We start from the raw sequence: 15802 nt of genomic DNA on the forward strand, positions 1-15802 counted from the left end.
TGCTCCCGAGCCCCTGACAATATATATATATATATATATATATATATATATAGAGAGAGAGAGAGAGAGAGAGAGAGAGAGAGAGAGTTTGCCTTTAACAAATCAACATTTCTGCCCTGTCCCTTGCAGGAGCCGCCCAGAGTGACTGGGGAGGCCCAGTCAGATGTGTGGGGTATAAGTAATAAATTATTGTTATTATAAGAGCCTTAGGGAAATGACTCTCCTGCTTTCTGTTCTGACCCTGTTTATGCTAAGATTAAAGCCGCCCTTTTGAGCAAAGTGAAACTTAAGGAAACGAAACTGAACAGGCCAGAGCAGAGCAAATACCGATAAGACAAAAGACAGCGGTAAAAAGCAGGCATTTCCTTCTTTATTGCCAGCAGAGGTGAAAGCAGACCCAGAAGCTGCTGGATCGTCTCTCCTGCCTCAGCCCCTCTACCATGGACCTCCTCTACAGGTGTGGACCAAAAGAACTCGATAATTTCATCTTTCAGAATCTCCAGCCCAATAGGGAATTTAACCAGCAGGTGTGCAGTGCCATCGACATCATCTGTGAATTCCTGAAATCCACTTGCTTCAAGGATTTTACCCCTCCTCGACCCAAGGTGCTGAAGGTTGTCAAGGTCAGTGCCAGAGTCTGGGTGCTAAGAAAGAATGGTGTGGGCAGGTTCAAAGAGAGAGCGATGGGAGTGGGGAAGAGAACGAGAGTGTAGATTGTTAAGGTTGTAGATTGTAGGTTGCAGCTCTGTGATGGATAAGCCACAGATCCCAGAATTCTTTCGGTTGTACACAGAGCTGTTAAGTGACTCTCTTATTAAGGCGGGCAGAGGGTCCTCTTGGTAGCTCCACCGTCCTCAGAAGGGAGCCCAGGAGAGAACATTCCCTGAGCTGGGGAATTCCTTCCCCACAGAAGTGCTCTTTATGAGTTTTCCAAATTAATACAAATCAAACCAAATTTATTTAATTTAACACAATTAACACAATCTAGACAATTAATTGGTTAAATGTTGTAGCCCTTTCATGAATCAAGAGGGAGGACCCAAGATGTTACAGTGGTACCTCGGGTTACATACGCTTCAGGTTACACACTCCGCTAACCCAGAAATAGTGCTTCAGGTTAAGAACTTTGCTTCAGGATAAGAACAGTAATTGGGCTCCGGCGGTGCAGCAGCTAAAGTGGTGCTTCAGTTTAAGAACAGTTTCAGGTTAAGAACGGACCTCCGGAACAAATTAAGTACTTAACCTGAGGTACCACTGTATAACAATGTGAGTCATGAATCCCAAAATGCAGAAGGGGAAAGTCCACTTGCGTAGCCAGAATGGGTGGGACCCACTCCCAGCTGGTGACACATTGGCAGAGCAAGCCTAATCTGTAGATAAACACTTAAATGATATTTACTTTTGACAGTGAGTGAGCAACTACCAAGTCTCCACTGAGCCCAGCTCTGATAGTGGATGGAAATTTAAGGGAGATATGAGGGCCACTCTATGTGGCTCTTGGAACTCCCCCCAGATCATTGTCAGGAGTTCAGCTTACATTCGAGTAGGACCCTGGCAGAGACACAGGCCCAACTGGCATGTTCTCTCCCTCCTGGTCGATTGTTTGGGAACTTCAAAAGCTTTCTTCTGCCCGAAACAGCGGCCGATGCCAACAGACACCGGCACACTTGGGAATCCGCAGAGTCTGCGCAGTTCGCGTGACAGACCTCAGGAACTCAACGTTTTGGCTAATCTACTTTATTTACATATAAACACACACGGAGCACTGCAAAATGGCTCCCTCTCTCTCTAGCATCCAGCTGCAAAGAGAAAAAGAACAAAGGACAATAGTCCCACTTCACAGAACACAGTAACACAAACATCCTGTCTCCGTCACTTCCCACTCTGTGAAGTCAAATCATACACTGCCATGTGATAGGCAAAAACGCCATGACTGCAATCATGGAGCAGGAATTCTAACAATCATTCCCCTGGCTGGGATGCAATCCTTGAACTCTGACCATCCCTTTCACTTGCCTCAATGCAGGACAGAGAGAGGTGTGCGCAGGAACTTGCCTTACCTGCAAAGCTACCACCTGCATTGGGTTGCCCCGCCCACTTTTGCCCCTGGACCCGCCCACTACTGTCTTGCAGTCCCATAATGGAAGGTGTCTAATGGGTAGCACAGTGCATAGCCTCCCCCCATCCCAGTGAATCTGCCCCATGTCCCCCATGCCCCATTCAAGCAAACCTACACCCTGCACAGACCCAGGATTCCCCCATTCTGGATTGAGTCTGGAATTAGTTCTCCCATGAAGAGTCTCCTGCTCTACAGGGAGGCATTAGAGTCAGGTGGCATCAGGCTCCTACCTTCTCCTGGGAAGTTAGGTAGGTTGCGGTCCTTTTGGGGGGAGAGGCGGAACCTGATGCATGCTCCTCCTTCCTTCCTGATGCTCCACCCCCTGGCAACCCCAAACCTCTCGAGGTCATTCAATCCAAACTGCAGTGATCTGTGGTTGTGTGAACCTGGCTCAGCTGATTCAGGCCTTGGATGACTCAGGCGCAGTGGCGGAGATTCATGCTCCGGCAGGGGAACAGAGAGCAGGCGTGGGCGTGGCTGGCGCACGTCCTGGGGGGCATGGTGTGCGTCCCGGAGGTGTGGTGTGCCACCTGCAGGGACATGGCGCGCGTCCTGGGGGGGTGCCGCCTGCAGGGGCGTGGTGCCCAGTGCGGGGGGGGAGCCGCGATGGCACCCCACTGGCGTCGTGCTGCTGGGTGTGGTACACTCCCCCCGCACCCCTCTTCCTCTGCCAGTGTTCAGGCATGCAGCCCTAGCAATGGGATGGAGGATTTCAACGTGTAGTTGCCCCCATGCAAAAGTCTGATTCCAATATCTATGTATCACAGTGGGTTGGAGTAGATGACCCTTTGACTCCCTTCCAACTCTAGAATTCTATGATTGAGTGATACGTGTGAAATTGACACAAGCTAGAAATTGACCTGCCTGGAATCAGCCCCTGGTACTCATTCATCAGGGTGCAGGGAAACAAGGATATTCTATGAGGCATCATTGGATTTCCCTCCCTAGGGTGGCTCATCTGGCAAAGGCACAGCTCTGAAAGGGGGCTCGGATGCTGACCTTGTGCTGTTCCTTAACATCTTCAATGGCTACGAAGACCAGGAGAGAGACAGGGGCTTTATCATCCAGGAGATTGAGAAGAGGCTCAAGGAATGCCGGGAACGAATACGGAGCGATATAGAAGTACGGATTGAAAAACCAAAGTGGGACAACCCACGGGTGCTCAGCTTCCAGCTTCGTTCTGGTGATTTCACAGAGGAGTACATTGATTTTGATGTCCTGCCGGCCTTTGATGTTCTCGGTAAGTCCACTTGCCTAGGCCCCACTCACACCACCTATGATTTAAAGCACTATTGATAGCACTGTGAGCAGTCATGGCTTCCCCCAAGGAATCATGGGAACTGTAGTTTATTAAGGGCACTGAGAGTTGCCAGAAGCCCCTCTAGTCCCCTCATGGGACTACCATTCCCAGAGTGCTTTAGCAGTCAATCCCTTGTCACAGGGAACGGTGGGAATTGTAGTTCTGCAAGGAGGGATGGGGGGCCACAGCACCCTTAACAAACTACAGTTCTCAGGAAGGGAAGCCATAGCTGGTCTTTCTCCTTGTACCTGTGACTCCATTTTTGTTTTGAAAAACAGGTCACTACAGGGGTGGCATGCCTGACCCCCAGGTGTACATCAGACTGATTGACAGCAGCAGAGGCAAGGGGGGTCAGTTCTCTCCCTGCTTCACCGAGTTGCAGAAAGACTTCATCAGGGAGCGCCCTACCAAACTGAAAAGTCTCATCCGTCTGGTGAAATACTGGTACAAACAGGTACACACAACAAACATTTGAATTTCGGATCACGTGTGAATTCAGATTAAAAGCCTAGTACTGGAAACCCAGTGAGTGTACAGTAAATGGGAGAATGGGCACAACCCAAGAGTAATAATAGGTACAAACTCTAAAAATCAGAATTCAGTTTAGAAACCTGCTGGAAAGAAAAGGTCTTCAGTGAAGTGTCAGGACCAGCAATCAGAGACGATGAGAATTATAGTCCCAAAACAGCTAGAGACTCAAATTTGGGAAACCCTGTTCCAAAGGAAAGCATTTTGGAACACTGAAAATGCCAGGTTCTTCAGTTTCAAGAGAATAGGGTGCAAGTTCTGTTATGTACAATGGAACTTCATATCAAACACAATTTAAGTCTTTCCAAAAGGGGATATTGGAGCACTCCAAATCATTTGCCCATCTATGTGTACAGAAAATAGTAAAACATAAAGTAAAACATAAAACATAAAACCATTAGGTCCAGTCGTGACCAACTCTGGGGTTGCGGCGCTCATCTCGCTTTATTGGCCGAGGTCATGCAGCTTCCGGGTCATGTGGCCAGCATGACTAAGCCGCTTCTGGCGAACCAGAGCAGCGCACAGAAACGCCGTTTACCTTCCCGCCGGAGCGGTACCTATTTATCTACTTGCACTTTGGCGTGTTTTCGAACTGCTAGGTTGGCAGGAGCAGGGACCGAGCAATGGGAGCTCACCCCGTCGCGGGGATTCAAACCGCTGACCTTCTGATCGGCAAGCCCTAGGCTCTGTGGTTTAACCCACAGCGCCACCCGCGTCCCTACAGAAAATAGTAAATCTAGCCAAAGGCAACACCTGGAGATCTGCACTGATAACTTTGATGCATCCCTAATTATTATTATTATTAGTGTATAAGTATAAGATGGTTGCATAATCTTAAAAGGGGGCATGGCTGTGAATTCTGGTCTTAAGTTGTCAGGTACTGCCAGCCTGTATATTCCACTCCATTGCCTGATCCTTTCATATTCTTCCATTGGTGCTATCCATTGTATTTCTGTGGGCTATACTTAATATGTTCTCCCATCTAACTGTAGCTGCCAGAATTGCGATCGAAGCCCCCAAAGTATGCACTCGAGTTGCTGGCTGTCTACGCCTGGGAAAAAGATGGTGGAAAGACTGATTTCAACATGGCGGAAGGTTTCCGGACGGTCCTTTGGCTCAACCAACAGTACAAAAACCTCTGCATCTTTTGGACAAAGTACTATGACTTTCAGAATGAGACTCTCAAGAAATACCTGCATAATCAACTCCGGAAACCCAAGTCAGTATTCTCTGTGCCTCTCTCTTAGGCGCTGCCATTTTGCAGGTGAAAATAGAGAACCTCTTATGGACTAGTAACCCCTCCTATCCCTGCACCATGGATCAAATAATAGCAACTCCTCCATCTTTATTTCCCAACTTTACATCCTTCCCCATAGAGTTTTCCTGCATAGTTCTTCGGGCAAATCTGTTGTAGGTTTAAAGTGAGAGTTGAAATCCTGAGAATGGTGGTTCTCTGAGAGATGCAGGAGATCTCTAGGGCTGCCATATTTTGAAGAGCAAAAAAGACGACACATTTGCCAACTTCTACTTTTAACTATGGATCACTATGAGGACTCTACCCATGAAAAGGAGGATGTGTCCTGGAAATAGAGGACATATGGCAACCCAATCTCAAACACAGGGCTGATCCCACTATAGAAGCAAAGTGGGTGTCCACTCAGAGCAGGCTTTGCCAACCTGGTGCCCTCCAGATCAACCAGAGCTGGCGGATGGGAATCGCAGTCCAAAATGGCTGTGCTGGCTAGGGCTGATGGAAGTTGAAATACACCTGGATGACCTGCCTTAGGGGTCAGTCACATGTATTGTGTATTGATTAATTCCCCCAGATCTGAGATCAATTTCTCTTCGTTTCGCAGTTGTGCCTTAGGAAAACCTGATCTTACCCACTGAATCAGATGCCCTGTAAGCCGAATCTATCTTCGGATTTTCTGCACGTCTGTTAAGATCTGAGTGGGTAAAATCTGAGTTTTACAAGATGCAGCTTGTGGAACATAGAGAGAAGCTATTGAACCCAGCATAACCAATCAATCTACAATACAATCAAAATACAGTGGTACCTTGGTTCTCAAACTTAATCCGTTCCAGAAGTCTGTTCCAAAACCAAATCGTTCCAAAACCAAGGTGCGCTTTCCCATAGAAAGTAATGCAAAATGGATTAATCTGTTCCAGAGTTTTAAAAACAACCCCTAAAACAGCAATTTAACATGAATTCTACTATCTAACAAGACCACTGATCCATAAAATGAAAGCAATAAACAATGTACAGTGGTACCTCTGGTTACTGTTATGTACTGAAGTTCTCTCCCTGGGCCAGCAGGGGGATACTATAGATAGTTATGCAAATAAGGGATCGAAAGTGACGTTCAGTGATTGGATAGTTTTAGAAAGTTGATACAGTTACGTGGTACTGGAGCTCTATATAAGCAGGCTGACTGAACCCTTCAGTTCAGTTCTGTCCTGGCCTGTGAATAAACAAGAGCTGTTTGAAGAATCGCTGTGTCGTCTGATATGTTCACCCACGACTTAACAGTTACGTACTAAATTCGTTCCGGAGGTCCGTTCATAACCTGAAACTGTTCTTAACCTGAAGCACCACTTTAGCTAATGGGGCCTCCCCCTGCTGCCATGCCGCTGCCGTGTGATTTCTGTTCTCATCCTGAAGCAAAGTTCTTAACCCGAGGTACTATTTCTGGGTTAGCGGAGTCTGTAACCTGAAGCGTCTGTAACCTGAGGTACCACTGTACTGCAGCCACACAATCAATCAGTAGCTGAACTGGGTTCCACACAGTCACAAAAATAAAAAAGCCGCAAAAACGCAAAATAAATAGCAAAAACAGACAGCCCTCAGCGTAACACTCAAAATGGAAGTGTGGCACTCAAATTGGAAGTGCAACACTCAAAACAGAGCACGTTTGGCTTCTGAAAAAGTTTGCAAACCTGAACACATACTTCTGGGTTTGCAGTGTTTGGGTTCCAAGTTGCTTGAGTATCAAGGTGTTTGAGGACCAAGGTACCACTGTACAAGCCTAACAAAACTGGGAATGAGCCTGAAAAGGGGGCTTGGGGTGAGTCAGTGAACATGATTTGGCTAAAACTGGGATCAACAGAGGTGTGAGCCTTGTGAGTTTTATTTAGGGTCCCCTCGTTAATCTAGTGTCGCTGTTATTTATTCAACATTGGGAAATTCTGCAAATCCCTAGGCTGAGGTTGCTAATCTTTTTCTGTTGGTGAGGTATACATGCTGCAGTGGGTGTGGCTAGAGTGGGTGTGGCTTATTGGGACTGGTTGGGCAAAAGGCAGGGAGGCCAACAGTAGGTGGCGCCAGAGCTCAAAACAAGCAGAGCCAGAAAATGGACACGGTGAAAGTGAGCCTTGCCTTCCCACACTCTCAGACTCATGAACACACAGGCGCATCACAAACAAACAAACAAACAAACCGGGATATATGCAGCAGATCTTCAATATGGGCTTCTATTCAAATACAGACCATAGCAGTGGTGAGAGGTGAGAGGTATCTTTATTCAGGGCTGGTGATTCCTCATCTTCTGATACTTCTGGCTTCCCACAACCACCATGAGTGGGTTTGGAGGGGGAGTCTATACCCCAAAAAAATTGCTTGGTGGGAGGTGGGCCTGGTTTTTAGGCTAGGGTTCTTTCACTCCTTCCTGAGGCTAATGAATCTTTCCTGTCCCTGTATTTTAGGCCTGTCATTCTTGACCCAGCAGATCCAACCGGGAACGTAGGAGAGGGGAAACGCTGGGATCTACTCGCAGAAAAGGCCACGGAGTGTGCTATGCAGAAATGCTTCAGGAAACCCGATGGCTCCATGGTTCAACCCTGGAATGTGCCGGTGAGGGCAGCATAGAATCATAGTATTGTAGTATTATAATAAAAACTGCTCCTTTTCCCTTATGGGGTATCCAAGAGGCCGTATAGAGTCCTTAAGTGGGTTCCCTATTGGTAGGAGAAAATAACAGAGGCCAACCAGAGTACAGTGGTACCTCTGGTTGTGAACGGGATCCGTTCCAGAGCTCCGTTCTCAACATGAGCAAAACGCAACCCGCGCATGCGCAGGTCGCGATTTACCGCTTCTGTGCATGCGTGTGACATCATTTTGAGTGTCTGTGCATGCGCGAGCGGCGAAAGCCGGAAGTAACCCTTTCCGGTACTTCCGGGTCGCCGCGAGACGCAACCTGAAAAGACGTAACCTGAACCGAAGGTAACAAGAGGTGTGACTGTATATTGAGAAGCAAGACGGCTAGTAAGCCTGATCTTTATTAAACTGTTGCAACAGGGTCCCTACTCACCACACGCAGGAGGGAGGAGAACCCTGAACAATGGTGCGCGAGCCCTTATATAGACTTTTGAAATTGCCCACCCTGTAGCGCAAGACTACCCCCAATACATCATACATACATCACAGAAGGAGGCGGTCTCCAGCAGAAATCCTGTCTGCCAGGATACCTGATAATGGTCACTTGACTGCATTACCTGGGCAGCCTGGCCATTCTTTCGTGATGGTTAATACTTTAGTTCCTGAATCCAGGCCACAGGCTCACCCTATTCATACACAAATACGCCCTTAAGACAGGATTTATAACTGAAAAGACAATGGGAAGGCTTTCTCCATTGGCTTTCCTTACTGCGGAGGAATATTTGAGGCCATCGGGAGACTCAAAATGGCTTCAGGATTGCTCTCCTGTACTATTTCATGGTTTATATATTTAGATATGTGTGCATTTATGAATATTTATTTTATATTTGAGACCTTAAAATTATTATAACAGTAGAGTTGGAAGGGACCCCAAGCCAACCATCTAGTCCGGCGGTTCTCAACCTGTGGGTCCCCAGATTTTGTTGGACTACAACTCCCATCATCCCTGACCACTGGTCATGCTGGCTAGGAATGATGGGAGTTGTAGTCCAACAAAATCTGGGGACCCACAGGTTGAGAAACACTGATCTAGTCCAACCCCCTGCAATGCAGGAATAAATAATCCCTGACAGCTGGCCATCCAACCGCTGTTTAAAAACCTCCATTGAAGGAGAGCCCACCACCTTCCGAAGGATTTCGTTTCACTGTCCAACTGCTCTGATCCTTAGAAAGTTCTTCCTAAACTTGAGTTGGAATATCCTTGTCATTTGAATCCATTGGTTTGGTTCATACCCTCTGGAGCAGCAGAAAACAAGCCTTGCAGATATTTGAAGATGGCTCTCATATTTCAATCTTCTCTCTGCCAGGCTAAACATACCCAACTCCCACAATCACTTTTCATAAGGTTGGCTTCCAGGCCCTTAAGCATTTTGGTTGCCCTTCTCTGCTCACATTCCAGCTTGTCAAGTCTGTGCTGGTGATATGTGGCCCCTAAGTGTGGCCCTCAAAGAGCAACCAGCTCTCACGGACTGAGATGACAGAATGTGTGATGTGGGTGACATTTGCTAGGGACAAAGGTGGCTGGAGTGTGTTTATTACCGGTAGGCCAGAAGGCAGGGAGGCCAACAGTAGGTGGCGCCCTAGCCAAGAACAGTCGGAGCCAGAAGCAACAATAGGTGGAGCCGACAAATTCTAAGCCTTGTCTCTATTATTTTTTCTGAGTCCTAGAAGGGCAACACTAATACTCAGTGAGGAGGAAGCTGGTGGGTGTGGCCACCCCTTGGACTGGTTGCAAGTAAGGAAGCAGGGAGTTGGTGGGGCGATGCCCCATTTGCCCTGATGGACTGACCTCTGCTAAGTGAGGATTTGCAGTCCAGGTGAGCGCACTCAACAGAAACTCCAATCTATATTGTCTTGCATTTATGCAAGGTAAAAGTAAAGGGACCCCTGACCAGTCATGGCTGACTCTGGGGCTGGGGCGCTCATCTCGCTTTACTGGCCGAGGGAGCCGGCGTACAGCTTCCGGGTCATGTGGCCAGCATGACTAAGCCGCTTCTGGCGAACCAGAGCAGCGCACGGAAACACCGTTTACCTTCCCGCCGGAGTGGTACCTATTGATCTACTTGCACTTTGACGTGCTTTCGAACTGCTAGGTGGGCAGGAGCAGGGACCGAGCAATGGGAGCTCACCCCATCGTGGGGATTTGAACCGCCGACCTTCTGATCAGGAAGCCCTAGGCTCTGTGGTTTAACCCACAGCGCCATCCGCGTCCTTCTTCCCAGCCCCAGGTTTAATCATCCTCTAAGCCCTCCCCTAATAAAAGCAACAGATGGGGGAAAGGAAGCTTGCCCCTCAATTTATGTACACAGAAATGCTTTGTTTCCCCAACATCTCTCTCCTGAACGGAACTGGAGTTTCTAGGGCCACATTCACACTGATGTAAACAAGCACCATGCATTTAAAGTGTTAGGACACCTGTTATGTACTGAGTTGAATAGGATCCAAAATGCAGCAGTCTGATTGGTCCTAGAACAATAGGATTCAGAATGCAGCAGTCTGATTGGTCCACAGGAACCACCCAATCCAACTCCAGGTGGAAGTGAATCCGCAACCTAATTGGCCTACAGGAGAATCCCGGAATTAGCCAATCACGTGGGGCCCATTGTGTAAATAATGTATATAAAGCAGACATCCTGGGGGAACTTCCATTCCTCCTCACCGCTATGAACTGAATAAAGAGCATGAAATCCACTCTCGACTCCGAGTATATTTCAACACCGTTTTAAACAGTCAGGGCTTCCCCCCAAAGAAGCCTGGGATGTGTAGTTTGTTGAAGTTGCTGGGAGAAGAGGGGCCTCCAAACATATTTCCCTTCCAGAGCTGCTATTAATAATAATAATAATAATAATAATAATAATAATAACAATTTCATTTCTATACCGCTTTATATTTTAAAGAAAAATCACAAAGCGGTTTACAGCATATTAAACATCAATAAAACAACCCAGAATCAAACATTTCTGAAGGAAGTCAAATATAAAGTATACAGTCAAAGCAACATAATTAACAGGAGACTAAAATACTATAATCTTAAAGATTTCAAAATAAAACATTACAAAGGAGGTCAACTGCAGAATACATATTTAAAACAAACAAAGTCAACAAAACAAAAAAATCTTAACCATTTCAACAGAGCTCCCTGCGAAGAGGGGTTGACTATAAACCACTCTGGAATTGTAGCTCTGAGTGGGATAGGGGTTTTCTAACAAGTCTTGGCATTTTTAACAAACTACAGCTCCCAGAATAGTTTTGGAGGAAGCCAGGGCTACTTGAAGTGGTGTCACAGTGCTTCTAAATGGATGCTGTGACTGTTGCCTCTGTTAGGGTTGTTTATAATTCCAACATACCTTGTGGATTCACTGGACAGGTCTCTGTTTGCGAGGTGTATATTTCCAAAGCTCTGCCGGAAGTATCGCTTAATAAACCTCTGAGTGTTCCAGTATTAAGTGGGGTGTAAAATACTCGAAATGTGGGCAAGTTGGAAACAACATTTTTGTTCATTTTCCTTCTAGCTGCAAGTACCCTGGGAAGAGCCGTACTCTTGCACCATACTCTGAGGAGACCCCTTCCAGCCTCGTCATAAGGTGAAGCACTCCGTGGGTGTCTAAAGAGGCTTATATTGCTTTCCAAGCTATTGAAATAAAAAATTTAAGGTCTTATATATATAATAAATGTTCAATTGTTACTTATAATAAATGTACCAATCTAGCACGTACATAGATATGTGGACCACATGTCTGGACTGGAGCAGCACAGGAAGACCACCCTGAAACCATTTTGACTCCCAAACTGACCAAATGTTTTCTCTGCAAGGAGGGAGGGGGGTGAGGGAACCTTCCCATTGTCTTAGGAATTAAGAAATCACCATCTCAAAGGAATAGCCAGACTACCAGAAAAGGCAATCAGATAAGGCATTATCAGATAACCTGGCAGACAGGAAAAACAACAGCATTCAAATTTCTGTTGTAGACCACCTTTTCTGTGCTGTAGGTATGATGTTTGTGGGGGGTGGTCTTGGGTTACACCTCTTCTGTGATGTATGTATGATGTATGGAGGGGTGGTCTTGAGCTCCAGGGCTCTATATAAGGGCAGGCACACCTTGGTTCTGGGTCCTCCTCCTTTCCTGCGTGTGAGGGGAGCACCCTGTTGCAACAGTTCAATAAAGATCAGGCTTACGAGCTCCTTTGCTTCTCAATATTCTCTGGTTGGCCTCTGTTATTTTCTCCAATAGGGAACCCACTTAAGGACTCTATATGGGCTCTTGGATACCCCATAAGGGAAGAAGGGCAGATTTTGTTTACAACACCATTGAGGATGACGACACAGTCCTGCAATTTTGACCGAGGTCAAAAGCACTTGCTTCATTAGGGTCTACTTTAACTTTCTGTTTCTATTTCCCCACTCCAATAAACCTCTATACGGGCTCTTGGATACCCCATAAGGGAAAGGGCAGATTTTGTTTACAACAGATGCATCTTGGGAGCTGGGTTTCTGAATGCTAATACAGTGGTACCTCGGGTTAAGTACTTAATTCGTTCCGGAGGTCCGTTCTTAACCAGAAACTGTTCTTAACCTGAAGCACCACTTTAGCTAATGAGGCCTCGTGCTGCCGCCGCACAATTTCTGTTCTCATCCTGAAGCAAAGTTCTTAACCTGAGATACTATTTCTGGGTTAGCGGAGTCTGTAACCTGAAGCGAATGTAACCTGTGGTACCACTGTAGTTGCCTGAGGTCTCTAAGCCCAAAGCCATGAACATTCTGGTCTCTTCTGGATAGAAGTGGATGCCAGCTGACATCACAAAGAGCTCATAGCCCACCTTCTCTCAGCAGCCAGAAGCATCATAGCCAGACACTAGAGAGACCAATGTGGTGTAGTGGTTAAGAGCGGTAGACTCATAATCTGGTGAACCGGGTTCGCGTCTCCGCTCCTCCACATGCAGCTGCTGGGTGACCTTGGGCTAGTCACACTTCTTTAAAGTCTCTCAGCCCCACTCACCTCACAGAGTGTTTGTTGTTGGGGAGGAAGGGAAAGGAGAATGTTAGCCGCTTTGAGACTCCTTCGAGTAGTGATAAAGCGGGATATCAAATCCAAATGCAAATTCCACCTGTCAGGAGTAAGCATGAACCAATGGTATCAAATAGTATGGGAAACAGCCTTACCAGAAAAACTAAACAACAAACTGAAACTGACATGGGGACAAATAGAAGAAGACATCTTCACCCCAGTATGATTCCCCTTTATCACATACACAGCCCAACAAGACAACAACAAGAACCTGCCAACAGCATTCGAATCAATCTGGCTAACCTGATCCAAACACACACACACACACACACACACACACACACACACACACCCCACTCTCACACATGAAAACAAAGTTCACCCTAGCCAATCACAAACAACCACACCCTAGACCAGGGGTTGTCAACCTGGTCCCTACTGCCCACTAAGTGGGCATTTCAGGATTCTAGGTGGGCGGTAGGGGGTTCTACGGCACAAGCTGAATCCTTCTTCCATTGAGCACTGGTGGGCGGTAAGGAAATTTTACCATCAAGAAAGACGCATTAGTGGGCGGTAGGTATACAAAGCAGACTACCCCTGCCCTAGACCAGCCCCAACATCTCACACCACCAAAGGAATACAAGCAAATACAGTCATACCTCGGGTTACAGATGCTTCAAGTTGCGTTTTTTTGGGTTACGGACCCGCCGAAACCCAGAAGTACTGGAACGGGTTACTTCCAGGTTTCGGCAGTCGTGCATGCGCAGAAGTACTAAATCGTGCTTTGCGCATGCGCAGAAGCGCGGAATCGCAACCCGTGCAAGCGCAGACGCAGCACTGCGGGTTGTGAACGTGCCTCCTGCGCGGATCATGTTCGCAACCCGAGCGTCCACTGTAGTAAAGAGAACCCACACAAGTGACGCTGACACAAAACCCCACACATACACTAAAGTAGAAGAACAGAAGCATTGCCACCCCACCCCACTCACCTTCCCCCCTCCACCTCTTCCCCCCTTTTCTTCCTAATGTAACACTAGTGTCTCGCAACAAATGAAAGTGATCTGTAGAAAGCGTAACTTGACAAAAGAGACATTGCACATACCATATTGGCCTGAATATAAGCCTTACTCTCTCTCTCTCTCCCCCCCCCCATTCTGATTGTGATTAAGTGCGGCTTAAATTTGTGACCTTACAAAAATTGGCTTTTTTACGATATTGCTGCTGAAACAGACATACGGTAAAACGGAACGGGTGTGAGTGCCTGCGGAATTTTAAGGGAGCGGCTTATATGCAGGCTTATATTTGTGTGCGGCTTATATTTGGGGCAATACGGTACTTTTGTAAACCAAGAAATGTTTAATAAAAATATATGAAAAAATGGAAAGAAGTAGAGCCATAGCTCAGTGGTAGAGCATCTATTCTACATGCAGAAGATTTCAGGTTCAATCCCCAGAATTTCCAGGTAGAGCAGGGAAGACCCAATGCCTGACACTGTGGAGACTCGCTGCCAGTCAGTGTAGACAATACTGAATTAACAGGACCAGTGGTCTGACTTAAAGCACTGAATCAAAGTTATGTTGCTTCCTTCAGCGTTTAATACTTCTCTAGCCTTCTGCTGAACTTAGAGCACTCTTTCCATGGCCTTTGACATTATATAGCAAGATTTTACACTTTAAATCAGAAACAGGTGTGATAGGAATTTTGAGGTCTTAGAGATATGTTAAATGTTCATAAGTGTACCAACCAAGCACGTACATAGATCAGCACAGGAAGACCGACCTGGAACCAAAATTCCTATCACACAAGGAACCTGTGACTCTTCAAACGCTGATAGACGCCAGCTCTCATCAGCCCCAGCCAGCACAATCACATTCTATAATTTAATAGAAAAGGTACGGAACCCGAAAATAAATAAATCTGCTTATGCAATAGGATATTGTGTCTCGCTAGCACCCATGTCACTGGGAACAGTCCAATAAAATAGATTTTGTGAACCATTTTGAATCCACCTCTGTTTTCTGGGAAAGGGAGCCTCAGATTGGAGGATGAGGTATGTGGCCCTTCATGCTCCTCTATCTGGCCCTTGGCAGGGGGGTTTCCATGGGCTACATTTCTCGCTGACCCTACTTCACACTGTCCTAGAATGTTTTTGTCCAGCTGGGTTGTGTCCTTCGCTGGAGCTTGGTAAATATATTACAGCTCTGTGCAGGATGAAATGGTAAGACTGATGGATGAAGGATAAACGAATCTTAAGGTTTATTACTCAGAGCAAATAAAGCCAAGTACAGTGGTACCTTGGTTCTCAAACTTAATCCGTTCCGGAAGTCCATTCCAAAACCAAAGCGTTCCAAAACCAAGGTGCGTTTTCCCATAGAAAGTAATGCAAAACAGATCAATCTGTTCCAGACTTTTAAAAACAATCCCTAAAACAGCAATTTCACATGAATAATACTATCTAACGAGACCATTGATCCATAAAATGAAAGCAATAATAAATGTAAAGGTAAAGGGACCCCTGACCATTAGGTCCAGTCATAGACGACTCTGGGGTTGCGGCGCTCATCTCGCTTTATTGGCCGAGGGAGCCGGCGTACAGCTTCTGGGTCATGTGGCCAGCATGACTAAGCCGCTTCTGGCAAACCAGAGCAGCACACGGAAATGCTGTTTACCTTCCCGCTAGAGTGGTACCTATTTATCTACTTGCACTTTGACGTGCTTTTGAACTGCTAGGTTGGCAGGACCTGGGACTGAGCAACGGGAGCTCACCCCGTCGCGGGGATTCGAACCGCCGACCTTCTGATCGGCAAGTCCTAGGCTCTGTGGTTTAACCCACAGCGCCACCCATGTCCCTTAATAATTAATGTACTGTACTATAAAATAGAAAAGACAGAATTGTAGATGATAAAAATTAAAAT

The 15802-nt window shown here is 46.6% G+C and overlaps 1 protein-coding gene across 1 annotated transcript; it reads left to right on the forward strand.

Annotated features, from left to right (window-relative positions):
* The first annotated feature begins 226 nt into the window (after positions 1-226).
* Positions 227-11540, forward strand: LOC310751238 (2'-5'-oligoadenylate synthase 1A-like). The gene is made up of 6 exons (XM_083590479.1): positions 227-623; positions 3068-3359; positions 3698-3873; positions 4940-5166; positions 7650-7797; positions 11394-11540. Exons 1-6 carry the CDS (start codon positions 441-443, stop codon positions 11436-11438), a joined length of 1071 nt encoding a protein of 356 aa, XP_083446605.1. The 5' UTR covers positions 227-440; the 3' UTR covers positions 11439-11540.
* Positions 11541-15802: the final 4262 nt, after the last annotated feature.

This window comes from Podarcis filfolensis (genome assembly GCF_964270895.1).
Source record: "Podarcis filfolensis genome assembly, chromosome: 16".
Lineage (NCBI taxonomy): Eukaryota > Metazoa > Chordata > Lepidosauria > Squamata > Lacertidae > Podarcis > Podarcis filfolensis.